This window comes from Aspergillus vadensis (assembly GCF_003184925.1).
Source record: "Aspergillus vadensis CBS 113365 unplaced genomic scaffold BO88scaffold_34, whole genome shotgun sequence".
Taxonomy (NCBI): domain Eukaryota; kingdom Fungi; phylum Ascomycota; class Eurotiomycetes; order Eurotiales; family Aspergillaceae; genus Aspergillus; species Aspergillus vadensis.
In genome coordinates this window covers 100,773-128,587 of record NW_020292072.1, presented here as the reverse complement: position 1 = coordinate 128,587, position 27,815 = coordinate 100,773, and the positions used below count along the sequence as shown (strand labels likewise).

Sequence of the window (27,815 nt, the reverse complement as noted above, 5' to 3'; positions counted from 1 at the left end):
GGCTTCGGGAACAGAACCAGACTTTCCAGCAACAGCTCAGGAGACTTCAGGAAGAAAACCAAATGTTGGTCGAGTGTAAAAAGGCGCTCGAGCTCCAGCTAAATTTGTTGCGACCATGCAAGAGCGAACCTTTGACTTATTAGTCGCTCAATCAATACATAATGATTGTCGCCCGGTTTCATGGGCCGCATTCGGTGCCTATCTAATAGCGTCAATTCCTTATTCCCTTGCCTTGAATTGGTGAGTGCGCCTACTCCACGATCCCAGAAGGGCTCTTGTCATGACCTTTCTGGCCTCAATATCTCAAGCAGCTGTTATGCAGCCGAATTTCCTTCTTATCTTATCAACTGTGTTTTCCGGTGCAGCAATAGCGTCAACTACCAACATATAGTTCCAGACATGTAATTTCCTTTACTGTGGTCAATGAACCGCCTGATCGAGTCCAGGATGGATTTTATTTTATTGTGCTTAATTCCTCTAAATCAGTGAAATGGTTTGATTCTTATCAGCAAAAAAGAGATGAAAGGAAAAAGATGAATCATTGACGAGGAACAGCTTAGGAAAATTTACAATTCTGCTTCTGTTTTCAGGCTGGCAAGGCCATAATGCCTAATTTGGACAGGGTCCAGCGAATCGTGAGCGATACCGGTAGGACTTCCCTTTTGTCTTATGTATTCTCTCAAATATGTAGAGGATTGAGGTCAGTATCTATTTTCTTTGTGACCTTAGTCTCTTCCAGAGCACAATGCAAGGGGATGATTGCAACCATCAAGTTAAAGTGAAATGGACTTGAAATCTTCAACTAAGAAAGTACACTCTGATTGGCTTTAGCTGGCTGCTGATCAATTCAAGTATCAGCTAGTAGCTATGGTATAGAGTATTCAATTGCTTGGCAGTAGTCCTACCCGAACGTTGACGCAGCTGATAAATGGTCCCATAATTTCTGGGTATAAATGATTTAAATGATGGCTAGCGGCGGGCTGGTTTCGAAGCGGCCAACTGCACTCCATGGCGCCGGATTGTTATGCCAAGAACAATTCCCTTAGTACGGCGGTTAATAGCGGCCATCGGGCAAAAACTAAACGTCCTCTCACCGCCCTCTGGTCGGCTTCTCTAGTCGCTTGTTGTTGCCTTGGGCCATCATCATTTGCTGGGGCTCGGGAAGGCCCGGGACTAATCCTTTGGAGGAAGCTGTCCAGGGGATCAATTTGAAGCCAAATGCGCACTGAAGGAATATTATGGCCTCGGGTTTCGACATCTGGGCTTAGTACGTAAAGCAACTAGATCAACACATGGGTGTACTGGCATTTGAATATACGATTACCCTATGCTACTACAAGTGTGAGCATTGTCGCTCGCGTTTGATACATAATCATGCGCATCAATGGTCAATTCGTTTGTATATGGTCAATAATGTATATAGTGACCAATACTAGTCACTAGAACGTGTCCGGCACAACTGGCTTTCGGTAATTCTACGAGACAAATACGAAACCATCAGGCGCGCCAGGGTTGAATATTTTGCCCACTCTAAGGGATCGCTCATCAAAAACAGGTCAGCAGGTTGATAATTTGCTCAGCCTCCGATGCCTCCAGTTCCATATGGTTCAAGGTCAAGCATGGCCGTGCTGGCAGGAATGGCACTGCGCGAAGACGTGATTGGCGCGCCGAACGGTTCTGCGTGCACCTTGTGGCGGACGAACGATAAATACCCGTATATGTAGTGGAGTACAAAGCGCCGGACAAAGTGACAATTCCCGAATTGGTGGCGGGTCTACACCCGATGGATCTGGCTCGCGACGTCATTGACCAGGAAGGTGACACGCTTGAGTTTATGCCAACTCGCCTCGTCGTCGCCATGGTCGCTCAGATATTCTTATACATGAGGCATTCGATACAGTACGGCTACATCTGCACCGGGGAGGCGTTCGTTTTCCTTTACATCCCGGGGAGTAATCCCACATTATTCAATATTCTCTTGTGTATGCCCAATCAAGATGCGCAGGCGGATGTGCAGGCGGACGATGAAGTGCGCCTCCACCGGACCGCCATCGGTCAGGTGCTTGCGTTCACGCTTCAAGCGCTGGCCGTCGAACCTCCGACTCAAAAATGGCACGATGTGGCACACGACCAGCTAACAAATTGGAAGGTTAAATATCTCGACGTGTTTTTTAGCTCGTCAAGTATCGTTAATTGCCCGCACCATTTGTGAGTAACAAGTGCGTCTTTGGTCGAACGCAATATACTGATCATCATTAGCATAGAGTTGAATCATGGTATTCGTCCGGGCCGACAGTGATTATGGGGGAATTCTTTAGTGACGTATTTGCTGGTTAGCCCAATACAGGTGCAGTCAAGATGGACGGATCTGCCCCATATTTCCCAATTAAGGCTACTATTTCTTCGGTCAGTGCCAGGATAGTGATCCTTTAACAAAGACGTTAGAAGCTCCTGATCCCCTTCTAGCTCACACAGCTTCAGATTGATTCCTAGAACGCCTTCTGCGGCAACATTTGCAGGAACTTCTGACAATGGTCCTTGTTGAGCAGATTGTCAGGTGCCGAAAAAAATAGATCTCTGCAATGTCGATCCTATAAGTTATATTATATGGGGCGCATTATCCCTCCCATTGATCACAGGTTTTGGTATTCAGCTGTGCCTGTTCGCTTCAACTCAAACCATGAGCCTCTAAGCAGAGTATGTAAGCTGCTTGGCTCATGTGCTCTCAATGACTTACTACCAGGACCATGGCTTTTCCGATGCCAAAAGAAATACGGGGCTTGTCTAGCGCGGTTATTGCAAAGTACCATATTTATCCAATCACGATGACAGCGAATTTTGAGCGCAGGCTTTTCGGAAACAACCGGCCACACAGACGTCGAGGAAACATGCTCAGATCTATTCCTTGTCCGGTCTGTGGTTCTCATCTGAGTGATAAGGGCTCACATTTATCTCCTTTCGCATTACAGACGTCATAGTTCGCTCTGGGAACGCAAGGACGACAATTAACCCTGCAGCAGGGAAGGCGAAATACGAGTAATTATATGCTGCCCAGTTACAGGGCATTAACTACCCAGTCAATCACTAAGATTTGATTTTCCTTGACCCCCTCGTCCTACTCTGCAATGCGGGATGTTCCGAAGACATACGGCGGAGCATCAGCCTCTAACGTACCCGTTGTTGCTGGCCCCAGGCCGAAGAAAGACGAAAGTTCCGACCAGAACTTACCGTCGTTTCCTCCCTGTGCTCTATCGTTCTCAGTACGTTTATAAGACTTCCAGGTATGCGATGCCAATTGTGGGCCATTTCTTGACAACATGTAGTATATGACTGGGGCATCACCGCTTTTCTCAATGCTTTCCAAGGGATAAGATAGGGACACAGGCGGAGCCTGACTGATGTGCATCGCCTTTGCTTTCTTGAACTCATAAAGGGATATTGATGAAAACTTCACAGAGGCGCTGTTGGTTTTCGTCCGGACGTTATACGGCTGTGATCGTCAGTGAGGAGTCTAATGTATACTTGGCTGTGACCTACATTTCGAGCCAGCCTTCCACCCCTTTCCGCAGGGCTTGACGCGCGGCAGCACAGATGAGAAAAACTTCAAAGATGGCGCTTTCCTAGGTGCTTATCCAGTAAATCCATGCTGTACGCTTCAAATCCGTCTGCCCAGCTCACCACAACCGATTGCTGGGTCATTGGCTGTTCCGTGTTGAGTGGTATACGATAGACGTGCTCCGCAACGTTGGTAAAGCCGTGACGTTCCATTTCCGAGAGGTATTGGAGGGGAAGATCAAGTGAGCGTCCGTCCATTTTGAGGGCTTTATGCATGTCATTATAGAGACGGTGGAGGCCAGTTTCGCCGTAAGGGTCTTGAAAATGAACGTTGCTGTCCCATATTTCCAACATGCCATTTGGTGAGCAGCACCTGATACTGGATTAGTATGAGTGATACGTGGTGTGAGGCCATACCGGTATGCTCCCTGTAGGATGCACGTCAGCAGTTGGCGGTCTCCTCCCAGTCCACCAACATGGATAAAGATAAACATTTCTCAGGTAGTCTTGTTCCACGCAAGTTTTTTTGTGGGAGATAAACAGAGATTGTAAATACTATGTAACATACAGGTGTAATATTCTCACTGGTGTGAGGACATCACAACACATTCACCAAAAGAAAGAATCTACTGCTTAAACATAGAGACAATATAGCTTTATATAATATGCCGTCCGGTTTGCGATGCTGTGGAAATTTTCTGATTCTATATTTGTTCGAGACATTGAATAAGTATTAACAGTTGAAGCAGTCGACATCTAGAAGGACTTGTGAAAAGTTGAACAACTCGCTGGACTGCACATTGAGCCTGTTTGTGTCGCTCAAAGCCCAAATTGGTGCATTTAGTTAGTATAATAGCAATCTTCCATAACTACTTGAAAAGGTGTTATTCTACGGCTGCTTCTAGGAAGCTAAAACTTCATGCTAGCGCCACACTCAGAGATCAGTTCTTGGCCAAGAATCTCTGTCATGGATAAATCTAAAACCGGGCTTTTGGCTCTACGAACGGATGCAGTATCCAATGTCAGGCTCGCCCCACTCACCAATACCCCAAGGGTTCTAGTAAGCCTCAAGGACTCAATAGTGTATGGGTCCATCCACCCGTGGAGCATTCGGAGATAAGTTTCCAGACAGACCCACGGGAATCTCTTTCGGCCGCAACTACCCGAACACACTCTACTAGTAATCTTTTATTTACGCACTAGATTGTCCAACCAATCTTGTTTCACTTCACCCTTCCTTTTGAAATCCCCCATCACCATCAACAATAAGCCACTATGAACAAGCTTCCACCGGAACTGATTGATGCCATCGGAAGCCATTTTGATTACTCGGACTAGTGCGCCCTCCGCCTTACATGCAAGATTTTCTATCAACTCTCTTCTTCCCTCTTCGCGAGACGCTACTTCCAGTACGTTAGTGTTATTTTGACCCGGGAGGCTATTGCGGAGCTTGAAGACCTCACCTCGAATGAATCATTCAGAAATGAGGTAAAGGAATTGAGCCTCATACCTCAAGTCTTCGGAGACTACGGGGTGGACCTTGATGCCTTCACAAGTATCCTACACTTGTGTGTTCCGGAGAGTCAAGAATGGACAGCCAAAGAAGTGCAGGCGCAGTATGCGATCTACGTGGCCGCCGAGACCGATCACCTAGCATTTGCCGAGTCCGCTAGCTTAGTAAGGAGTCTTACTCGATGCCTAAGCCGAATGAGAAATGTCTCTACTATAGGGCTGCGAGCCTATCCTTCCCAACGGTTATGCAAAGAAAAGAGCCCTCATGTCTGCCTCGGCAGGCGCGCCTTACAGGAAAGGCTCCCTTTTGGCCCTTGCGCACAACTCCTGGTGTCCAGTGCACGGCGCTCAGCTGACCCGTCTCCGAGCATGCGGCGCGTAGTGTGGGATATGTGGGTGGACATAAGACATCCAGTCTGGATTAAGGGACTTACCAGTCTCCTCGAAGCCATGTGCGCAGTGTCCCCACCTTTGGCAGTTCAGAGGCTATATACCTGCCTAACCGAGGACGAACTTGCGGTACCCCCTGACTGCTTCACTCTATCGCAACACCTCTACCACAGCCTGCAACCAATTCTTCATGTGCTAGTGGATCTAGATATTTGTCTCGGACCCCCAAAGCCGGAAGATACTGCGGAGTCCCTTCATTGTCTTGTCATTCGGGCTGCTCCAAATCTTCAAATCCTCCGGCTTACTCTGTGGGATCAATTCCATGATCTAAGCCCGGATCACTTCACCAACCTGGCTCAACAAGTCCAGTTCACCCGCCTCTCGGAACTTCATCTTCACTGGGTCGAGCTCACTATTCCCGGCTTCCAACTCTTCTTACGCACGGCCGCCCCAACCTTGAAGGTCTTGACCCTTGTCGCAGTTAGCTTAAATGGCCCCGTCCCAGTAGCCAGGAGGCCTGCACCAGAGCTTCGTGAGGCTATATCCACTGTCTGGCGTGGGTTCTTGAACACTCTGCGTGATACCATTCCGACTATTCGCTCCGGATGCGGAAACTTGCCTATCGCCAGAATACGATTAGAGTGACAGATCTATCAAGAAAGACGACGATTGTACTTAGGGGTTCTCGCATCGTAGACAAATCAGCCTGCGGCATCTTTTACAATATCAACACGAGAATGAGCTTTGCTGAATGGATCGATCAGTTAGAACTGAGCCCACAGTACGATTGCTTTATGTTGTTCCGTCTACCAAGACATCGCGGTATGTTGATCGTAAGTGCCACCTTGCGGCCTTTGACCATTACTAATCCTGATGGCTCACATTATAGTGTTTTCCAACGGTATAATTGCCTCTCCATTTCCAATGCACCTTCCTCGTCATATGTGGCCGGCATTTGGGGATAACAGCAGTGATCCACGACCACGACATCCTCCTGGCATCATTAGATGCGGTACCTAAGAAGCATTTCTCAGAGTATATCAGATGAAATGATTTCCCTACAACCGTATAAGCTGGTGTCGAGTTTATTGACTTTTCAGTGAATCAGTATGTTTGCTTAAATCGGCCGCTGTACAGAATTGATGGTAGTAAAGGAAGCCCAGGTTAGATAAGATACACACCGCCGAGCATCGTAACTCAATGCTTATTTAACCAGAAATTGCGTCTTCTGATCGCCGTAAATCAGGCTTCTCGATACGCTTCGCTACAATTGAAGAGAGGGTAAGACGCCCGGGGGTATCAACATGACACAATGGCATGTATCGTATCTGTACCCCCTGCATCCTATGCGAAATTTTGGTCTCAATTGAGTGCTGAATATCTACGTTGTGTTTTTGGTGCAATTTGCTACTTATGCATCATCTGGGGTGTATGTCCTCGAACTGACTGTATTGCCCAGTGTAGCCTTATCTACAAGGGGACTGGTAACAAGAAAGGGATTCAGTGGGGCCGGATTCAACGATTATCAAGAATAAATAATAATGGCTATATGGTAAATAGAATCTATTCTAGTCAGCACTGCAGCACAGTTACATTCGGTACACCATATTGCAATGCTTATAAACGGAATTTAGGAAAATTATTTAATTATTCCGCTGTCAGCCAATAAATACTAATATCTTCCAAACATATGAGACATGGAATGTTAGACTAGTGATACCTATTCAAATCACCCACCAGCTATTATGTTTCTTCTTTCACCCCTCCCGAACAGGCTCATCTGCTATCAAAGTATAGTCTCTAATGAGCCAGCTCAAGAGTGCACTGCATCCTGCCAAGGCACAACAAACGGCCCTGACATTGCGTAGGCTATCCGAATACGCGGTCTTCAAATCCTCTTTGGCCGCAGATTCCGGCATCATCGCAGGGTCTCCACCAACGAAGCAACATCCCTACTGTATTCATCTGCATGAGGCACATGAGCTGCATACCTCATGAGCTTAGAGTACATGCTGTTCTGGAAGATGACATCCCGATTGCGATACTGATGGCCTGCCCCAGCGACCTGAAAAAGCTGCACATAGCCACCGCCATGGTCAAATGACGCGGCTCAGCAGATGTCTGGATCACATATATCAGGGCAGGAAAAAGGAACCCGAGCCGAGGCTGGGAATAGGCATCAGACAGGCCCATCCAGCCACGCTTGTATGGGTGTTGATGATGCAAGGAATGCCAGAGCCCAAACAGGCAAGAAAGGAGCCCAGGATCACAGCCCAGCGGTAGCGGCCCCAGCGGGTAATCAGTAGCCCTACGGTAATGGCGCTCGGACACAGTGTAAATGTGAGTGGCAGAAGGGCGGTCCCGGCCAATATCGGAGTGTAGTCTTTCACGGCTTCGAAGTAGAGAGGGAGGTAGTATAGGGCACACCACAGGATGAGGCCATGCGCGGTGACACCAAAGCCACTACGATACGGTCATATCAGGTGCCGTTTATGCTTCTATTATCTACTGACCCACAGTATCTAGAGCATCTGGTTTTGTCCCATGCAAACGACGGTCTGGCCTTCCAATGCATTCATGGTAGCCCTTTCAGGACTGACTCCAAGTTCCAGTCCACTATCTTACCCTGCCACTCCATGCTCCCAGAAACCCGCCACTATAAGATCCTCAAACAGAAAACGACGAGTACAGAAAAGCCAAAATCTGCAAAAGCAAACATTGAACGCTTGTCTAACCTTCCCTTTCCCCAACGGAAGCAATGCAACAAGAGCCAATTGAATAATAATACCTCCCGCTTGTAGAACAAAAAATAAAAACTGATATTTGGGGGTCGACGACCCAGGAAGTTGAGATGCCGCGAAACAATGCATGTATCCGAATAGTCCAAATGCGACAAGCAGGGCGGATATCCGAGAGGCAATGTTCGCTCACTGGAAACCGGTTGTAAGCCAGTCGGCGATGGACTTGAAGCCATATAAGAAGTAGGAGTGCCAAAAGCCACCCCAGAAGCCTGTGTATTATCGTTAGTTTTACGACGATATTTGTGTTGGTCTAGGAAAATTACCGAGAATTACCTTCCTAGCTACTACATTCAGCGAGCCCCAGGGGCTTGGATGAGCCCATGAAAAGGCATATAGCCCAAGAAAGCGCGATGTATCAAACGCTGTTACGATCAATGTAGATGTCGTGTTGAGTAGATCGATGTTGACGACAATAGTAATCAAGGATATCAGAAGGGAGAGTAAGCCAACAGCAAAGTTACAATTGCTGCCAGTATTTTCCGCCAACTGAGTCTTGATGAGAGGGAATATGTTGAGCTGACAGAAGATAACCCAACCGACTTGTCCAACGAAACGCATAATCAAGTTCACAAGACTAGGTGGATAAGAGCGACCTGAAAGTCGTTCTTTGCTCGTGCTCATTGGCGGCTCTTCGACATCGCTGGGGACGCGGTAACTCCCCCCAACGATAGTTCCAGCCTATTCCCCTGAGATTGATGAACAGATCGATAGTCCAAGCCAATAGCTCCCAAGACATGTGGGGTGGAAACCTCTGCCATCTGAGGTCAGTCTCCCCGGATGTGGTCGAGCCTTTTGTAGCGCTATAGACCTCCTTCCGAACGGGTATAAGCCTGCAAAATTCCTGGCTCGGATTATGAACGACGACAAGCACAAAAGCCCATATCCCCATCCATGCTTCAAACAGTCCCACCAGGTATGCGAAGACGGGGAATTCGAACGTCACAGACAGAAGGACTTCCCAGGATGTCAAGACCACAGCCAGTACTGTCGCATATCGGGTGAAGGCGTTTCGATAAAATATACCGGGGAAGTTCAGTGCCAGCAAAATAATCACCGGACAGATGAGAATGGAGAACGATTGGAAGGGTACAAGCGTCATTTTTATGAGATGGCTCCGCGGTTTTTGGCCTGGGTTGGATTTGGACTGTGGGAGAAATACTAGTTACCAAAGTTTCATATACGGGGGGGGGGCAGTAGAAGAGCTAAAAAAACTTCCTAGTATGTTTATGATTTTTAACGGAGACTTGACTTTAGCTAATTGGCACTTGTGAGCATAGTTTACCAGTTCCTAAATCGGCATTTGGCATTACCCTTGCAGAGGTTTGCAATACTGCATGGTTTCTATAAGTGCTAGACCTGCATGAGTCCTGTAAGTGTGGATTGCGGTGAACTGAGCCTGCAGCTACAGACTCGGTTCTATAGTCTGTATGCTTCTGGCGGTGATTAGGGGCCATCGGGCGATAACAAAATCTAATTCTGAGGTATTCAGATTCGTAATCAAGACATATATAATTATATCTCTGAAGGCTTTTATCTATCCGCTGGAAGGAATATATTTAGTAATTTTTTTTCAAATAGTGATGTCTATCTGTTATATTGCATCTCAAAAATTGTTATTTCCCGGTGGCCGCTTATCATCACCGTAATATGTTCATCACATGTATTGATCTGCATGTCCGGTGACCAAACCAGGCCCATTCAAGACAGACATCATGCATAAGGTTGGTTAGTCGATCATAAAGCAACGAATCCCTTCGCGGAGCTTCCATTTCTTTCCTTACATGCCTGATGAAAGTATTTATGAATGCAGAGTGGCTATTCATATCCTCAGACTATACACAAGAAGAAATACTATTCGTCTGTCTGCTTGTCTACCTGCACGTTTACCTCCAGCCCTTACTTTGTGACTGCCAGGTGTCAGCGTCGATTCAACCCTTACGTCAAGATCTTAAAAGTGGAAGCTCTTTTGCACAGTCTTAATGTTGCCACAATTTCTTACGACGTAGTGGATTTTCGTGCACTATATTCATTATTATTTCTATACGTCTCACGTCCGTACTTCAACTATGCTGGGCTTTAATGTGGCTTTGTTAGCCTGCATTGCGATATTTTACACCTTTCGTCGACTAAGGAAGATTTACAGATTGAGGAAATTACGCCAGTCTTTATCTTGTCGTAATACGCCTCGCTTCCGAAGAAGAGGGCCCCTGGGCATCAATAACGCCCTTGAGCGGCTACGATTTCGAGGCGACATATTAGACGGATTATTGGTCAAAGGATTCGAGAAGTATGGATTTACCCACGAGATTAAGGAACCAGGCCTACATGCCATCATGACAGCACAGCCTGAAAATATCCGAGCCATTATGTCTACCAACTTCGAGAGCTTCGGACCGGGTAAGATTCGAAAGCGCAGCATGGCTCCTCTGCTCGGCCAGGGCCTGTTTACAGTTGATGGGGAGAAATGGAGACATGCACGAAATCTGCTTCGCCCGCTCTTTGTGAAGAGTAAAATCACAGACCTGACACTGGTCCACAAGCATTTGGAAAGGATCTTGGATTTTACGATTCCTAACGACGATGCCACTTGGTCTGGCTGGACGGGACCCATTGATTTGAAAGGTCTTTTCGAACGCTTTACAATGGATACGGCCACTGAAGCAATTTTTGGACGCAGTGTGGACTCCCAACTGTGGGCCAAGGCCTCAATTTCCGAGGGTAAAGTAGACGGTTCTGCTGCCAGCATGACCCAAGGTTTTGCCAGAGCATTTGATATCAGCCTACTGGGGATAGTGATCGGCATGGTTACCGGGCGCCTCTCCTTCCTTTTCAAACGACGCAAGTTCAGCAGCGCATTCAACTTCGTCCAGCGATATGTGTCGCTTCAAGTCCACCATTTGCTGAAAGATGAACTGTCGCAACCTAGTGGGATACAAAAGTCCTTTCTCGCTGCACTAATGGAGGCCGAAACTCTGAATGAAAAGCAATTGCACGCATACTCGACCAACCTCCTCATTGCTAGCCGTAACACAACGGCCGCCCTCCTCAGCTTCACTTTTGCCCTACTCTCCTTGCACCCCGACATACTGGAGAAGCTCCGGTCGGAAATCTTGTCAACATTCCCGATCGATCAAGACTCAGACAGAACTAAAAATAGGCCCGGTTCATCCACAATAACGGCAGAGAAGCTCATAAGGTGAAAGGATAATACCAGTCCGGCTGAGCTAGATCATCGATGCAGAACTCGCAGTTAGGTGGGATCCTTATACTGTTAGACTGGCCTTGGCGGAAACCATCGTCTTGGTCCACACCATTCTTCTTGCATGTATATCGTATCAATACCAGAAACCTTTGCTATTAGTTGATGTATTGGTGAGAGATCAGGAGACAACTTACCATTGACGACGGGTGTTCCTCAGCTGTTGGTTTAGTTAGCATTTGTATAGAGACATGATCATTTGACATATACCAAATTTGATTGCCCAACATCCAGCACCAGTTTTCACGTCGAGAACCTTCCGAGCAGCACCGGCAGACACTGGACATAACCTCCAATTAGACAGTTCACAGTATGCAAGAAATTGCCGTTCAATAAGACATCAGTAATGAAGCGTCAGGAAAGATATCCAACTTACTTTGATGTTCTTGTTCTCTATATCCATATTTTGATTAGCGTAGAGTCGGAGGTGAGCGATGGGACACAAACCTGGTCGATGGGGAAAGGATGGCGTCTTCGATAGCGGGATGAATAGTAGCGTCCATGGTCACTGATTATAACTTTGAAGGAATCATCGAGCGACTCAAGAGACCTATGGAGGGTAAGAAACGGGTCTAAAATAATGAAATGGGCATACACATCAAGCTCCACGTCGGAGTCTTAGTGAGTCTCGGATCTTGATTCCATCGTGGGAGGGTTGCATATGCCTTCTCCGCTCGATATAAGGGGCGGTACGTCCTGGAGGCCGGAAGAACAAGGTTCGAAAGTAACAACCGGGTCAACTACAGGTCGGGTGTGCCATATCTGATTTATGTCCCAGGGCCCGGTACTGACGCCGCCTCTAGATCGAAGTTGCCAAAGTTGGTTTGGATAAATCCGTCCAATCAGTAGGCGGGTAACGCCTTGCCCCACTACTAAATCTTGGTAAATGTAGGGGTGTACGGACTCAAGGAAGCGATATCAAGCCCCTGAGCAGGATTTAGAGAAGCAAAGACGAGAATAGGCGAGATCTATAGGACTATAGTGAATCTTGTTGTTCTTTTCTTTCTCCAAATGTCCGGCTGCTATGTAGAGCTCTACGCCTATTATGAAAGATAATCCGGGTCATATCTGAATGACGCACTTCTTGAAAGTGTCTATGGCAACATGAACGAGGCCCAGAACTCTTAGAACGCATGGGAGACGTCCGTTGTCACACAGGAACAACTCTTGCTGAGACCTAATGGTCCTCCTTGGAACCTTTGACAAGTCAGTAGATACGTTCAAAGCCTCTGGGCAATATACTATATTCTAGCATTTGCTTTTCCAGTTCGCGGCGTTGCTCCTCTAACTGTAGAAAGATATTTCGGGCCCTTTTGACCTGTTTGAAATAACGTTCATGCACCTGGGGGAGTATTAGCCGCAACTAGCCTCAGATTGTTTGGACATGCTCACGAATAGTCCAACTTCATGATGCTTTTCGCAGCAGAGGCACAAAGTTTCCGGTCTCTGGGTGAACTGAATATGTTGATGACTAAACACCGCTGGCCCAACATCTCTATAGCATTCGTTGCAGAGGAATAAAAAACTGGGGGCGTCGGAGTTTCTACCCTTAGCCAAGGGCGCATCGGACGGAGTAGCCATGGAGTAGGGCAGATGCCAACGCAAGGTCCAGACGAACACGGCTATTGAAGGGCGTCAAGGCTATCGTGGCAGCTTCTGAGAAGGAACTCCACCCATTATATGTTATAGACCAGGTATATTAAATAACGAAAACGCGCAAGGCGCAGGGGGGGACAAACTTACCACGGACTATCCCTATGATAACACTTGCTGTCTGAGCGTCGTTGGAAGCGATTAGTCGAACGAGGCAAGAATACTGAGAGGCGGGTCTGTCTGCTGGGTGGTCTAGAACGCTAATGTGGGTGTGGATGTATCCTGGAGTACTAGTTAGTCTACAGTAACTCGTCTCTTGGAAGAAAATCAAGTCTGTGTGGTAGCATGGCACCTACATCACCACAGAGACACAGAAATGACTACACAGAGGTGGCGTTTACGCATGCAGATAGAATGATTATCATTATCCCATGTATAATGCCGGCCATTGGGCTACATGATACGTGTAGAGTGGTGGTCGGCTGCATTCATTCCCCACTACCAGATTATGGTAAACCATAAGGTGCTTGCCAGGAGGTGCAGCTCGCGCCATCCGTGGTCGAAAGAGCAAGCGAGTTCTTCCAAGCTCCACTTGATGCATATTGACTTAGAACCATGGTTCATCTTGGATGATTGCGCTATGGAAGACTCTCAGCTCACGAAGGAGTCGTGCGCGACATCTACATAGCGAGGATCCTGTCTACATCTGCCCACTCTCTGCCAATCTGCACCACGTCGGTAAGCAAGGCTCACCAACGTCCTACCTGGCCACACTCACTCCCGCGATGTCTCTAAGTGGGTTTCGGAGATAGTACATCATTATGGAAAACTTACTGATGTAAGAAATAGACTAGCATCCGTCGCTCGGCTGGCCTCAGCTAATGCTTACCTTCTCCCTAGGTTGTTGTACGACGGGAACGACCACATTTACCAAGCTGATACCTTTTCCGCGGACGTTTTACGCCTTTACACCCTAGATGCTGACCACTTGAGGTATTCAATCCCAGCAGAAGAGCTTGACGAACGGGGGACGATAGAAGAGGGTCTTCCGGCCGAAATCTGCTTGGAGGAGATCCTGAGGCATTTGAAAAGGGATCAGGATACAGCTCTGTCTGTGTCTTCATAACTGAACTGCCGAGGCAGCAGAGATTATATTAGGATCTCTCCTCTGGGTTACTAATAATGCAGTAGTGCGCGGTATATCTCAAGATTTATCACTTATATGTGTTGTTTTGGACTGTTTCACTGACCATGGGCTCACGCCATTTCTATCAGGCATTCTGTACGACGACGCTGCAGTTCATCCTAGGCAACTCAGGCTCTGGAGCAAGTTCAATATCTGCTGTCTTGCAGTCTGGCAGAAGCAGAAGAATTTAACTCAGGCTTTGATGATGGTGATTATTCCTCTTCCCGACCCATGTCTGAGCATTTCACAAATAGAAACATTTGGTGAGGAGCTGATTGCTATCTGTGACAGGATAGAAAAGCATGGACTAGTGGACTATGAGGTCAGGATCTGGGAAGAAGAGATTCTCTCTAGTAAGGTCACCCGTCAGGTTATACACTGCCTGCGTTGCTGACCTTGCCGTAGTCCTTCATCAGTGTTGATCATTAAGTCAGACACTTTCGACACAGTTGCGGATGCTCGACCAGTTAGCCGAGCGAGATGGCCAGATGAGTCAGTCAATTTGTGCTGGCCAACGACAACAGCGGGTGTTCAATATGGTTGGCATCCTGTCAGGGATGCGATGTGATTGTCATATGTGGACTAGCATGTGACCTAGCGGGGTACTGGTAGACTGTCGGCCTGAAGCGACCGTCGGCGAGTCATTCATCAAGCAAGCTCCATACCCCAAGATGCCTCAGCACCTAACAACATTTCGACTATCTAGAAATACGCGCGCCGCGGAACAAGTCATTTCAGGCCTGCGGGAGCATTTCGAGACGGAGGCATTCAGAGGACTCCCCCAGGACGAGGTATACGTCGAGAGCCCGCTCGACTCTGATGCACTGGACCGCCTGAAACCTATCCTTTCGCTAGTCTGTGACGGCGTGAGTACCCGACCTTTACTCAAATTCTCTCTCGGGACCGTCTCCTGACATTACAGTAGCCAGTGCGCGTAATACTTTCGAGGGTCATGGGAAAGACAGTACTGCAGGCCCGTTTTCCATGTCTCCACTTCCCAGTCCTGATCTACGAGTCTTCGCTACTCGATGGAAAGCCATTAGAGCTTGGACGCGGCGTGTATACAGACAGGGATGTCAGTCTGACCGGGAGATTGGTTCTAATAACAGTTGTTCCCACGTTTGTCAAAGTCATATTTGAGCCTTCGGAGTCTCCTTAGGTCGCGGGACCGAAAATCAATCCCGCGGGACCTACCAGCCATCCCCAGTGTCTTCTTGATGAATGTCCATGGAAATAAACGTCTCCCATGGTACCTGATATTCTGTACTTAGATGCGACATGTAACCACGAGCAGACAGATCAATTCTCGGTTCTTGAATGTCTTGGGGAAGAGGCGCCGGGGATGGGAAGGACAATGAATAGGTTGGGCAGGCAAGTGCGCTCTGCACTAGGTTGCTTTCTCCGTAGAACTCATGGCCTATAGTTATTAGCCTTCATATTCTCTTCCATTGATGCCGGTGAATCCATACCCAAAGTGTTTCCGACTGAAGGAGGGTGAGCCGCATCTAGCTGAACCGTACGATGACCAGGGAGCTCCGATGTATGAAAATAAGGAGCCACCCCATCCAGGCGAGAGCATTGATCGTTCGCGACGTCAACTTGTAGGCCGAGATTTTCTGTCTGTCGCCTCTTCAGAGATGTTGATCCACGTCTAATGTCTCCCGCCATTTCGCTGATGCCATCTCGCCCCCTTGGCTTCCGTTTCTGCTTTTTTGTCGGTAAGCTGACAACACAGTCCAGTCGCCTTAGAGGGAAAAGATACGTATGCTCGAAACATGCTGGCGATCTGGGAATCGTGGTGTTCACTTCGTGTCGTAAGCGCAGGGTTTGCTTCATTAGACTCTGGTAATTCACCGGGTGTCGCTGTGCTAGATGTTGCAGGACTTGGTACGCGGGTTCGCTGCAAACCGGGCATTTACTTCGGAACCACAGGTTCTTCAGCGCCATGTGCTGAGCTTCCTTCATGGTTTTGAAGTGCTCGTAGAGGTTATCATAACGACTATACCCGTGGAGGCACAGAGGACATGTATAGGGTAGCTTGGAGACTTGCAATAGGATGCGATACAGGGCGAGTTGGTTGCAGTTCGTGTCCTCGACGGCATGTTGACCAGGTGAAGTTGGATTTGGGACTGTGGTCATCTTAATTCTAGGGCCATCGTACCAACGGGCTGTAATAACTTGACCTTGGAGTAGACGTAGCACTCACTTAAGAAGTGGAAGTCTCCTGTGCGAGACTGGCACGCCTCGTAGGAGATCACATAAGCAATTACCGAATTACGGCAATTTTTGGACAAGGCAGGACCGCTCTTTTAAAGAACCAATCGCCAGTCAGCTGACAATGGTGCTGGAGCGTCTGAGTTGATCTTATGGCGAATTCCTTTTCTTGGGCCAAATCTCGCTGGCAGTGCGACGATCCCTGGGGGCACTGTGCCATGTCTGGGACGAAGGAACCCGCCATGTGCCGTAGCAGATCTCTTACTAGGAAGCAGGAGGCAACTTCTTTGCGAGTGTCCCAAACCAATTCTCGGTTAATACTGTGATCTATCTCACTAAACCCTCCCGGGTGCACTTTCATCACTCCTAGTCATCCACACAGTAAACCTGTGGCACAAATACCATAATCCATGCCCCCTTCGTGAAGGAACACTGGCTGTAGAAGATCTTGTACCTCTCATAACGCATACCACCAAGGGAGAACTCCGATCAGCCACTTTACCAGGCTATGTCCGGCGTTAGCGTGCGTCGAACGGTCCTGCTGCCTGAACCACATCCTTTCCCGCCGCAGGAAGAGCCTCTGTGCCCCTCTACATACCCTGTCCGACCCCAATCCTCCTCCTTACAAGCAGAAGCCCCCAACTTTCGGTATGGCTAAGCAGGAGGTATCCATACAAGAATTCCGCGCCCAGTAAGATCGACAACATCATCTTTGCCTTCGTTCGCGGATCTGGCCGATGGTTCAACTTCTGCCTGCCTCGCTCGGTTGGTGCCTGGATATCTCGTTTGCCCAGGGATCTTGAATTGAGATTCATCTCGAATATGCCCTTGGAAATGGTCGAGGACCTCCGCACAGTTGTCCAATTCCAGCAATTCGCGACAAAGAGAACACCACATCCGTCCTTCCGCAGCAGAGCAAAAGTTCTTATCGATAAAGGCTTTTCTCAGTTCTTCCGTGCGGCACGGCTCGACATGATGCTTGAGGTAGAGGTGAGACCGATGGGCAAGCGACTCATTGGAGTTGGCTGGGATGAATTCACCGCAGCTATCGTAGAGACATATGCTCCCGGCATCGAAAAAATATTCTTCCACGTGGATACGCCAATCCCCGATAGAAGCGAATTCTTTCGTACACTCCTTAGCGGTGCACAAATATTTCTGCTCCGGCATGTAGCTCATTGCAGCCATGAAAGAAAGAGAAGGCCGATAATGTTCAGGGATCTTGAAGTCCGAGGATGTCGGTTGTGTGATCTTTACGAAGAGATGTGTGATTTATATAGCGACAGCAGAGTTTCCACTTCCTTTCGCTGGCATACTCAGCTATAGAATTTGCCAAATACACTAGTTACCCAGAAACGTATTCTATGTTGCTAAGTCCTTGTAGCCCGCCTTCCTTCGTTTCTTCCCGCTCACTGGAAACCCATCTTTCCGTGAAGCCGCCACCGAAGTCCACAAGCCAAGAATCTCCCTTTGCATAGAACAAACAATCTCTGCTTTAGTCTCTTCCCAAACAATATCGTTCTGATGTAGTATGTCAACAGCGGCCTCAATTTGGTTCGTCCATTCCGGCGGCCGTCAACATCTACCGACTTCATGTCGATATCTTCTTCCATGCAAGTAACAGCGCAAATATTCTCAACAGCATCCCAGGAGATGATTTCTCGAATCCAATAATTCCAGTCAGGCCCGGGGGTCTGGGCAGGTTCTGGGAGTGTCGCAGACCTGAGATGTTCTGAAGATGATCCAGCTCCCGTTCAAACGAGCCTATATCGTCCCGCATGGCTGATTTGCCGAAAGTAAACGATGAAAAAGAAAGGGAAAAGGGGAAAGGGAAGATGCGCTTCAGATATGCACATCTAGTAGATGTAGCTGTACATAATAGTTTCCCTAATTAATTGCATCGAATGGCCGAAAATGTGGGATTCTATCAGTAAAATTTAGCATGAAAGGAAAACCTTTAAGGATCCCATTTAGGTCGCCAACTACAGCCGTATCTCTGGTAAGATGCCAGGCAAGATCATCACCGCGATGGAGAGCGTGCACTTGCGACAATGGGTCGATAAAGCGGTCCGGAAGATTCAGCTAGTTCCTCCTCTGCGCCTTCATACCAATCTAACTTTATAAGAGAATGCCCCTCGGTCGTTCCTGAAAAAGGTCTCTTTTAAGTATCTTAACCGTGCGGCTAGTACGATGGCAGAGGGAAAGAAGGAAAAACAAAATGAGCTAGCTGATCACCGTATTGTGTGGAGTGCTCAAATTTGGATAATTTGAACTATGTCTCTAAAAGACCAATCGATCCATGCAATCCTCGGGGATGATACTGTATACACAAGCTGGTTGGTCAGTTTGACCTACAATGGGCATAAATACTCTTTAGATCTCGTTCTCAAGACCAATCTAGGAGCCTCGGCATGAAAATGCCTTTAAGCCCCATTTTTCATGTTACAGAGTAATGAGTCCACACTGATCCTCTCTGGCACGGCTGCTTCTTGGTTTGGAAGTCGTAAGGCAGTAATGTGAAAATCAAGGTGGCAATGGTTCTTGCTCATCCGTGCTGTATACCCTTTAGGAAGAGCCTCAACTTCCAAGACGATTTGATACCTACTAGTGTCTCCTCTTTTCTTTAGCATGCTACACAGAAGTTTAACATCCTCATGTCGTACTTTCCTCGTTTGCTGGAGATTTCTGAGAACCACGTCGTCAACCAAATCATAGGGATTAAGGATGTGAGTTATCACCCTCAAGCGATCTTTGTGACAATTAGTTCTCTACCAGAAATGCTTCTTTCTTAGTACACTGACCTTTTTTGGTCATTTTATACGGGTGGGTGTATGTAACTTCAGTAGGCCACCAACGCGGTCTCTGTTCCTCACGAGAGAACCGGGGCCTCCTCCCAGGATAGAGATTCTCTGCCAGTATAAGCAAGAGCCTTGAGAGACTTGAGACGTGTAGATTCGAAAGAATATCGTCCAAAACTCTTGTAGCCTGTCGAACAGCCATGGAAATAGGCAGATGGGTGTTGAAAATATAATAGGCCTTCCGATCCAGTCCCTTTGCCCGTACCAGCGAGCAAAGAGGGCTTTTATTCCCCTGCATAACCGTCAAGCCTTGAGTGTAACAGTGTGATATACCGCTCTAGGACAATTCTATATGTGACTAGGTTAGTTCTAGGAAATCTATGCGCATGATCCCGGTCGACCGGCAGTTACTTCAAATCATACTAGACTTTGTGAAGTGCAGTATACCTTGGGAGGAACTCAAGAACACTTCCATATAGCCCGGAAGGGTTTGGTTTGCTGTTTCCAACAGAAAGAAAGAGATTATGTTCTAATTTTCGCTTTTCGCTTTTTCTTTCTAGTGGCCATGCATCAGGGAAGACAGAGTATACAATTATCGGACTTTCTTCCTTCCTCTCCTGGAATTGTTTCCTTGCATGCTCTGGATAGACCTTGGCGTGAGATATATCAGAGCAGTCATCATGTTCTTAGTGTATTGAAAATGACATGTATGTTATATTATCCTCATCCCAGGCATGATCACCCACTAAGATCATTGCTTTCCCCTAATTTTTATTGCGATAACTGAAGCAAACAGAGTCCCAGCCTGCCAATACCTTTAGTGAACATGCATGGCATCCTGGCTGCTACTCATGCACCCAATCGTTAGGCTTCAAGCTATATGCTTGAGGTTCACAGCTGATGGCCAGCGATGCTTTTGTGAATATCCATTAATAATACGGTTTCTCGGTAACAATGGGGTATATGCACTCACCCTAATGTCTGCAGTAGGGACGCGTGTCACATCGTAATTGTCAGGTGCATTCTATATGAGTAAGATGATATTATTACTCTCTGAGGGGTAATTTCCTTGTACCTTATCCCATTGTTGGCTGTCGTATTACCTTGCTGGGCACTTTGTAGATTGCTTTCTTGTATTAGGAAACCTGAGATCTTTGATATCCAACCTAGGCCCTAGCCTTAGTTAGAACTAAAACTTCTTCTTTCTTAACGCCGTATTTCCACTCCAAATATTGCCACTCCTCATCCCTCAGAAGAGCCTTTGCAGCCCCAATTTTACGTAGAAGTTCGCGTAGTTGTGTCTCCGATAACAATTCTCCTGAAATATATAGCCCCCCATAAATATTGCCCCTCGAGCCATTCTTATATTTCACGTGGAATATAATAGAGAAAGTTTGATTGCCCGAAAGTACACCCGAAATTACGCCCTCGTATCTTTCGAACCGCGCAACTTTATCGAGGTCGCGCACAGTTAAACATGTGCTATGCGGGGTTGTCATGATCTGTATTCTTAGCATTCACGGATTCAGCATGAGATTATTACCTTATATACTTACCGGGTTCAATTTTCGAGTATATTCGCTTGCTCTTGAGGCTATGACTACTCTTCGGAGCGTTCAAGATGTATTTGGGTCCAAAGACGGATCGGAAGTCCAATGACAGTACTCAGGGACCGAGTCCATGGACTAGTGGGAGGCAGATTGGCAAACTTTAGGCAAAAAGAGTCATTAGTATACCGCGCCCATACAGGTAGAATTCATTGTGGAGTTCCAATATTACTATGGATTGATGGGAGAACAGAAGTATTAAATATTTCTACTCTCGGATCCCTGAAGTTTAGACAATGTCGCTGGACTCTTCCTAATTGGAGGCATCTTGTTATTCATACTGTATGCAGCATTCTCAGTATGGTTAAGGGAAGTCGTATTATCGGAAGGCCGCCGTTCAGAGTATCTTTCTGTCTCTTCCTCTTCTGCTTCTTCCCCACCCCAAATGGATGACGCATCATGCGATATGGGAAATAGAAAATTAATTCAGCTTGAAAGCAGAGATCGTAGCGAAACGGTAGGGAGGCAGTTCATGAGGCGCGTTCGACTAAGCACCATGGAACCAAAGCGAGAATGAAATGAAGCTTACAATGATGCCTTCTTTGGAGCATAAGGCTCGGTTCCAGTAGGAGAGAAGACCGTGAGAGCGGGTCTTGGGTTTCTTATTTTATATGTCACAACCTCAGTACGTCTTCAAGCCGTAGTATCAGAAGCCGCTCGTTCATTGTTTGTTTTTGAATCTTATTTCGTTCCAAAATGGATAGAGAATCATCTGGCCGGGGTAATAACGACTAAGCCAGTAGACTTAACGTTATAGAATTTGAATAATTACACGTATAACCCAGGCATGAATTGACCGACAGCTTCCTCTTTGAAGGCAGTCAAATATTTTTCCATTCGCGGAAGATCAAACTGATGGAGTGAGAGCGGAGTACTTTTGCTCTATCATTTCCAGAACAAAAAATAGAGAAAGGAGATCACACATTCCAGCTGACTTATTACGAAGTAGGTTGAGTCCTTCTCATCGTCATAGTAGCTCAGTCAGTTCCCTGAAAGTCACGATTTTGAGTTGAGGATTACTTGGGGCCGCCGTCCAAAACATACGCTTACCAAGAATACCAGAGCCTGCAAATTGAATAGTCACTAGTTCCCTTAGAAGGGGAAATTGAAGTCGTAGCCAACCCCATGGGAACTGCAATAGGAAGTTGACGATCATTAACCAGATCTAGGGCCCCCATTTGGTGCCCCGAATTCGGCTAGCTACAGTTCTGGTGGCGGATGATTTCGAGTTCGAAACCCACTAACCAGAGTATGGGCTTCCATTGGGTACCTCTGTTTTACTTAGTGCTGTAAGACAGTGATGGACGGCCAATACTTGGTGATTGACTAACCGGATTAAGAACACCCATTGGGTGCCTCGAATTCGGCTAGTGCTGAGGGCAGGTGATGAGTTGACGGTGAGCAGGCATCGGAAGGCGGCGAGCGCAGCTTCGTTGTGTGGGATACACCTTCCAGCGTTAGCCAGCATCATCCGAGAACCTCCTGATATTCCTTGCTTTGAGGGGAATGCGTATATTGCCGTACCTTAAGTATCATGTAAGCTCAGGTGAAGTGGCCTTATAGTACAGGAAAGCAGCGAGTTCATATGCAAAGTTCCTAAGAATACATGCATAGTTGTAAAAGAAGTGGTTGAAAAGGCATTGGACAGCGGCTGGAAGCTTCCGCCACCATGTGACAGAACTGCAGGTATAAGCGCTGCACGGGCCTTTTCATGATGTGGCCTAGTGCTCAGGGCTCACCCCTTCTTCGGGCGGAGGTGAAAGGCGCAAAATCTCAGTCGTTCAGCCTATTTCATTCTTCTCGTCTGTTAACATAAACATGACCCAGGTTCGCCGAATTCAATTCGAGGGTGACGATACGGCTTACATTCAGTTCCTTGAAGCTCGAGTTCTTGAACTTGAGAGAATTGTTCGTCATTCGTCTCAACCAGAGACATACAATGAAACCATATATTCCTTGAGAAACCGACCAGGCTCGAATGGGGTTAGCAGTCAGCACGAGTTCTTTGAACTCGCTAATCGTAACCAAGGTCAAATTCATAGCGTATCGGAAAATCGAAGCCGCGGCAGAAACATGCAACACGCGTCGGGGAATCGAGAACAGCGACGACGTGATCCAGACCGAACCCATGGTGATTGCGCGACATTGAAGATCATCGAATACAGTCCAAAACATAACATTAAGCACGCCGGCCTTGATCCGGGTGGGACCGACAAATGCGTGCTGAGCCAAAGCAAGGAGCAGCAACTCAAGGTGTTATCAAAATTCAGCACATTCCTCGACGATCTACCCCAGTCACAGGTTTGGAAGGACTGGGTTTCAGCTCTTCATGGGAGTCAACGCAGAAAGTTTTTCAAGCACTGGTTCAAGACTGTGTCTCAGGTGCATCAAGCTTTGTCTCCTTAGATCCACCGTCATCCAAGTCAACAGAAATTTCCATCCTATTGGAATACGGAAACTCAATGATGGCAAACGGCATGATCAATCGACAGTTGGCATGCTTTCGGGAGCTGATTTTTATTTCGCTTTGTGCGGTCGCGTTGAGAGTTACTGAGAACAAAGATAGCGTCTACGAGATTATGAGAAAAGTTCTGGGATCCAATGCTTACTCGAGACAATTCGAAAAACTTATTCGCGGCGCAAAATGGGCGAATAGTATCATATCCCTTTTATCGCAGACTAAATGGGAATATAGCTGCTGGGATGCTATTTGTGTTGGTAGGTTGACCTCATTTATGTTCTTCTGACAAGCTAACCTCTGGCAAGCTGAACATTCAGTTAGCTTTTACGCCCGATTCGCCGAGTTTTCCATTGAGCCCGAGCAAGTATTAAAGGGCATGAGGAATAATAATGTTTTCAACGACTCCTTATTAGGTCAACCTAAGAATACACCCGTGCCGCTCGCAATCCCTTTGATCATAGAAAGGGTTTTCAGGGACAGCGCTTCGTGGGTCACTTGTTTATTCTTTCAAGCTCTTATAGCTGATCCATTCCATTGCAGGCTAAGAGAAATTTGCCATTGCCTGAACTACGACTTATCTATTGTCGAATCCTATCGGTTACTCTTCAATACTGCATTGGATAACAAAAAAAGGTCAATGGCATCGATGCGATCTGAACCGTCGAAAATACCATGTCGGGATCACATTTCTTGTTCGCCACCAGGTAAAACTTCATCGTGTTTAACAAGTCGCCAGCTACTAACATTCTCAGAAGATGACGAAGTGGCTCGCACTAATTCGGCTAGAGGCTCTCCTCTGATGGAGGACATAACTTCCCAAACGCCCCCGGCAGACGCCTTCCGGCCATTCGGCAATCTCCCTAATTTCTCGGACACGCCTAGCCAATTACTCGCAGCAGACCCCTTTCCAGCGAGTGATTTTCCTCACAGCCTTTTCGACAACCTCGCTGGTCTTTCAGAGAGCACACCTAGCCAACCACTTGCAGCAGATCCTTTTCCAGCGAGTGATTTTCCTCACGACCTTTTCGACAACCTCGCTGGTCTTTCAGAGGGCACACCTAACCATCCACTTGCCGTAGACCCTTTTTCAGCGAGTGATTTTCCTCACGGCATTTTCGACGATCTGCATGGTTTGTTACGGCACACACCTGGCCTACCCTCTGCTCCGGACCTTTATAGAGGTCATCATTCAGAAGTACCAGGAGATTTTTCTGCGACGCCTGTTGCCCACGTGAACTCTCCCACGGGCTCGAGGTGTGATCCCGCAGGCCGCTCTATTCATCCTCTCACAATGGCAGAACCCCTACTCGATGACAGTCCAGCACGAGATTCATTCGCTGGTGTTCTCAGGGCCCAAGAAGACATACAACGCGAGATTCATAATGTTACTAGTCCACGGTCGTATGAGCGGCCGGGAAAATTCAATGACGCAGGCGCAGCCCAAGCAGTGTGTTGATATTTACATAATACAATGACTCATTCACCTGACTCCTCAGAACAAAGCAGATACATGACTGCAATAAATGTAGTCGTCACACGTCACTTCCCAGCTGCGGATGGAACACCAGTCTCCGGTAGATAAACAATTAGACAATCTAATTGACTGTCAAGAGTTATCAGGGTAGTGAATGGAACATATATTCCCGGAGTGAGCACCTCGCCCGCGGCTTGAACTTCTCCCGCTGCACTATCAGACCCAGACGAGATAGACAGAGGAAAGAATAGGGACTTGTAATGAGGTGTTGGTTTGAGTGATATTTTTCCCGTAACGCGCCAGATTGAGTATCCATATCCCTGTGGACATCTTAGTTGTATTCCCGAAACTGAGATGAGCCAAATCACCTTGATCTTATCGAACCCTAAATCTTCCAGTAAAGGGGCAACTTTGACATGACGGCCTTCATCCACGCATCTGAAAAGATTTTCTTGTTCCTTTTTGAATTCCTTCGTGTCGGAAACCCACGCCGAAAGGTTCTTCAACTTGAGAAATGCATCTTCGTTTATCGTTGTTGGGGACATCGTGTGCGAGGAAAATACGAGTGGTAGCTGGAGACTAATTGCTATCATTAGAGAATCCCAAGCCCAAACTGATCCTACTGCTGAATCTTACCTAGCAAACAGGCTGGTTTCGAAGCCCAAGAAGCAAGAATGTCGATGGCGGGTTTGAGAGCGGGGCGTCTTTTGGTGCCCAAAATGATCGGATGGAACTATAATTATCCGCCACGCACGTGACCCATTCATTCTCAAAAAACAACTACTCTCAGCTCAGAGCGAATTTTTGAAACTTCACGTTTAAAATGAGCTTGAATGACCTCAATCCTGGTTCAATACATTAACTTGGCCTTTGGCTACAACCCAATATCCAGGAAGTCATGGTTGGTAGGAATACTTGGCCAGTGTTGGGGATCCAGCCCCTGAACCACCTCGAGCATGCCACTCAAATCATAACCGAGGCTACAGCACTGCTGGAGTTTGACAACACCAAACGCGCCAATCTACCAGCCCAATCTTTGGAAGCCTTTTTTGAATAGCATGATCACTTTAGCTAAGGAAACCCGAGAGCAACCATCGCCACAGGAGATCCTAGGAAAACTAAACAGCCTGCAGCCGATCGTAGAGGATCACGCTCATCAAAAATGCAGTCCACAACGTACTCCGTTTGCCTGCTCCCATCGTGGCATTGTCAGTGTGCTGAGCAGGCTCTTGTGCTAGCGAGAAAATCACAGGTCCATAGGACATATTGAGTATTTGGCCAGCCCTCTCCAGCCCGCTACAATACCACCCAACAAAAGCAATTCCAGTCAGACATCCGGGGTATTAATGTCATGGCTAGCAGGGGGGTGGGTAAGAGCCCGCAGTACTTAGGACTTCCGTGGTCAACTTTGCCAATGAGAGTGATCCCAACTTTGACCACCGTGACCCTTCATCGCAGAACTTGAAGACGATGGCGTGCCTCCAAGTCAAAGCAGGATCCCAGCAGTGCCATGAGAGCAGGCCATAGTCGCGCTGCCGCTGACACTAGATGCAGTCAGTATACAGTCCTATAATTGAACCGATATTAGTAGCCGCAGGAGTGTCTCTGAAAGCAGCGACCTAGCTGCCGAACCAAGACAGTTCAACAGGGAGGTGCTATGACTGCTTTCAACATTTCCGGCGGACACGTCGAGACACCGACACGATCGGCACAATGTGCACCGCAAAGGTGCCGCATTGATTCGGCGTCAATTGAAAACCATGCGCCGTTGCGTCAGCGAAGCGCCCCGAGCGTCACATGGATCAATCACTGGCACGTAATTTGTGCGTTTAGTTCTGCGGCGTCATCCATATTATGGCCAGACTACGGTCGCAGCAGCCCTCCTAAGACAGCTGATTCCTGGATTAATACGATGCCTCGCCAAGGCCAATCGCCAAAGCTACTGAACATTGCGAAAACGGTCATTAGACCTGGGTCACCCAGAAGGATCTATCAAAGCTATCGGTGAATGACGACGACCATGCAATGTCACTGCCGTCCGGCAGTGTCGTCCATGTCGAGGTGGACAACATCAGGAGATCTGAAGAATGGTCGAGAGTCGTCAATCCATTACTCCCGGACGTGGAGTTTTTCCTACTACCACAATTCGCCATGGCTGCAATCATGAGCGGTGCCACATTTGTATCAATTATCGGGTTCAGCTACAACAATAGCAATACACAACAGTATGGCCTTCCTGATCGCGGCGTCACGGCTTTCTGGAAACAGCTGGTTCCTGTCCTCCTAGAATTCATCATCACTACTATCATCCAATTCTTCTCTATACCATTGTCTGCGACGCGTCATGTTTACCAGACATTATCAACTACTATCCGATTACTATACTCTGGTATTATTACACTGGGCTAGAGCTGACCTGGACCATTCTATCACTACTATAGCAGAGAAATCAATCTTGAAATAGCTGAGATATACTGGTCTGCCAAGATATTCATCAGCCTTTCATATATTCCAAGATAAATTCTGGACCGTACCGCCGCAAGACACTCGGGTGAACAGTAACACTGCTAGAAGATATAAACCAGACTTTGGATTATCTACTTATCCTATTCATTACACTGCAGCTGGAACTACAGGAACAGTTAGTTTATAAAGTTACGCTTATTAACGACTATACTGTCAGTGATGTCCTGACTATTCTAGGGGTGATTGAGTAGATATTAAATACGGGTACTGTACTGCCCGGAGGAGTTCTCTACACCGCTGGTTAAGCGGTGTATAACGCGTGGGATTAGCAGTATCGGACGGTCAAAATAAGCAAGACATTGGTTCGGATTGAGTAGTACCGGCGATATTACATTACTGTTAACTTATATTTGAAGATTTTCTCCACAATTGGTGAGGTGGCGTTGGTGCTGAAGGCGGCTCTGGGGGGATCTCATATCATCGACCGGGGGATTCGGCT

General features: G+C 47.3%; 12 protein-coding genes across 12 annotated transcripts; 8 read left to right on the top strand and 4 right to left on the bottom strand.

The window, feature by feature from the left end:
- Window positions 1-1,619: 1,619 nt before the first annotated feature.
- Window positions 1,620-2,212, top strand: BO88DRAFT_447327 (uncharacterized protein; the record flags this gene model as incomplete). Its single annotated transcript, XM_025710356.1, has 2 exons — window positions 1,620-1,674; window positions 1,725-2,212. The coding sequence occupies 2 exons, from the start codon at window positions 1,620-1,622 to the stop codon at window positions 2,210-2,212; spliced, it is 543 nt and encodes a 180-aa protein (XP_025557763.1).
- Window positions 2,213-3,450: 1,238 nt separating this feature from the next.
- On the bottom strand, window positions 3,451-3,768 carry BO88DRAFT_429983 (uncharacterized protein; the record flags this gene model as incomplete). Its single annotated transcript, XM_025709200.1, has 3 exons — window positions 3,451-3,490; window positions 3,538-3,615; window positions 3,653-3,768. 3 exons carry the CDS (start codon window positions 3,766-3,768, stop codon window positions 3,451-3,453), a joined length of 234 nt encoding a protein of 77 aa, XP_025557762.1.
- A 1,062-nt stretch (window positions 3,769-4,830) lies between these two features.
- BO88DRAFT_475242 (uncharacterized protein) lies at window positions 4,831-6,287 on the top strand (the record flags this gene model as incomplete). The annotated part of the gene is made up of 2 exons (XM_025711864.1): window positions 4,831-4,892; window positions 4,974-6,287. 2 exons carry the CDS (start codon window positions 4,831-4,833, stop codon window positions 6,100-6,102), a joined length of 1,191 nt encoding a protein of 396 aa, XP_025557761.1. The 3' UTR covers window positions 6,103-6,287.
- Window positions 6,288-8,486: 2,199 nt separating this feature from the next.
- On the bottom strand, window positions 8,487-8,994 carry BO88DRAFT_429982 (uncharacterized protein; the record flags this gene model as incomplete). The annotated part of the gene is made up of 2 exons (XM_025709199.1): window positions 8,487-8,887; window positions 8,925-8,994. The coding sequence occupies 2 exons, from the start codon at window positions 8,992-8,994 to the stop codon at window positions 8,487-8,489; spliced, it is 471 nt and encodes a 156-aa protein (XP_025557760.1).
- Window positions 8,995-10,076: 1,082 nt separating this feature from the next.
- BO88DRAFT_475224 (cytochrome P450) lies at window positions 10,077-11,741 on the top strand. Its single transcript, XM_025711863.1, has one exon. The coding sequence runs from the start codon at window positions 10,325-10,327 to the stop codon at window positions 11,456-11,458; it is 1,134 nt and encodes a 377-aa protein (XP_025557759.1). The 5' UTR covers window positions 10,077-10,324; the 3' UTR covers window positions 11,459-11,741.
- A 2,190-nt stretch (window positions 11,742-13,931) lies between these two features.
- BO88DRAFT_458477 (uncharacterized protein) lies at window positions 13,932-14,236 on the top strand (the record flags this gene model as incomplete). Its single annotated transcript, XM_025711041.1, has 2 exons — window positions 13,932-13,948; window positions 14,011-14,236. 2 exons carry the CDS (start codon window positions 13,932-13,934, stop codon window positions 14,234-14,236), a joined length of 243 nt encoding a protein of 80 aa, XP_025557758.1.
- Window positions 14,237-14,361: 125 nt separating this feature from the next.
- BO88DRAFT_447325 (uncharacterized protein) lies at window positions 14,362-15,700 on the top strand (the record flags this gene model as incomplete). Its single annotated transcript, XM_025710355.1, has 5 exons — window positions 14,362-14,408; window positions 14,429-14,654; window positions 14,731-14,788; window positions 14,909-15,162; window positions 15,222-15,700. 5 exons carry the CDS (start codon window positions 14,362-14,364, stop codon window positions 15,453-15,455), a joined length of 819 nt encoding a protein of 272 aa, XP_025557757.1. The 3' UTR covers window positions 15,456-15,700.
- BO88DRAFT_429980 (uncharacterized protein) lies at window positions 15,487-17,689 on the bottom strand (the record flags this gene model as incomplete). Its single annotated transcript, XM_025709198.1, has 4 exons — window positions 15,487-15,713; window positions 15,766-16,425; window positions 16,458-16,539; window positions 17,186-17,689. The coding sequence occupies 4 exons, from the start codon at window positions 17,687-17,689 to the stop codon at window positions 15,487-15,489; spliced, it is 1,473 nt and encodes a 490-aa protein (XP_025557756.1).
- A 5,044-nt stretch (window positions 17,690-22,733) lies between these two features.
- On the top strand, window positions 22,734-24,832 carry BO88DRAFT_439048 (uncharacterized protein; the record flags this gene model as incomplete). The annotated part of the gene is made up of 3 exons (XM_025709695.1): window positions 22,734-23,297; window positions 23,339-23,633; window positions 23,682-24,832. The coding sequence occupies 3 exons, from the start codon at window positions 22,734-22,736 to the stop codon at window positions 24,830-24,832; spliced, it is 2,010 nt and encodes a 669-aa protein (XP_025557755.1).
- A 41-nt stretch (window positions 24,833-24,873) lies between these two features.
- BO88DRAFT_190206 (uncharacterized protein) lies at window positions 24,874-25,577 on the bottom strand. Its single transcript, XM_025701811.1, has 2 exons — window positions 25,487-25,577; window positions 24,874-25,422 (listed from the first exon to the last, which is right to left on the bottom strand). Exon 2 carries the CDS (start codon window positions 25,393-25,395, stop codon window positions 24,916-24,918), a length of 480 nt encoding a protein of 159 aa, XP_025557754.1. The 5' UTR covers window positions 25,396-25,422; window positions 25,487-25,577; the 3' UTR covers window positions 24,874-24,915.
- On the top strand, window positions 25,574-26,482 carry BO88DRAFT_190200 (uncharacterized protein). Its single transcript, XM_025701809.1, has one exon. The coding sequence runs from the start codon at window positions 25,909-25,911 to the stop codon at window positions 26,086-26,088; it is 180 nt and encodes a 59-aa protein (XP_025557753.1). The 5' UTR covers window positions 25,574-25,908; the 3' UTR covers window positions 26,089-26,482.
- On the top strand, window positions 26,483-27,713 carry BO88DRAFT_190201 (uncharacterized protein). The gene has a single exon (XM_025701810.1). The coding sequence runs from the start codon at window positions 26,876-26,878 to the stop codon at window positions 27,257-27,259; it is 384 nt and encodes a 127-aa protein (XP_025557752.1). The 5' UTR covers window positions 26,483-26,875; the 3' UTR covers window positions 27,260-27,713.
- The last annotated feature ends 102 nt before the right edge of the window (window positions 27,714-27,815 follow it).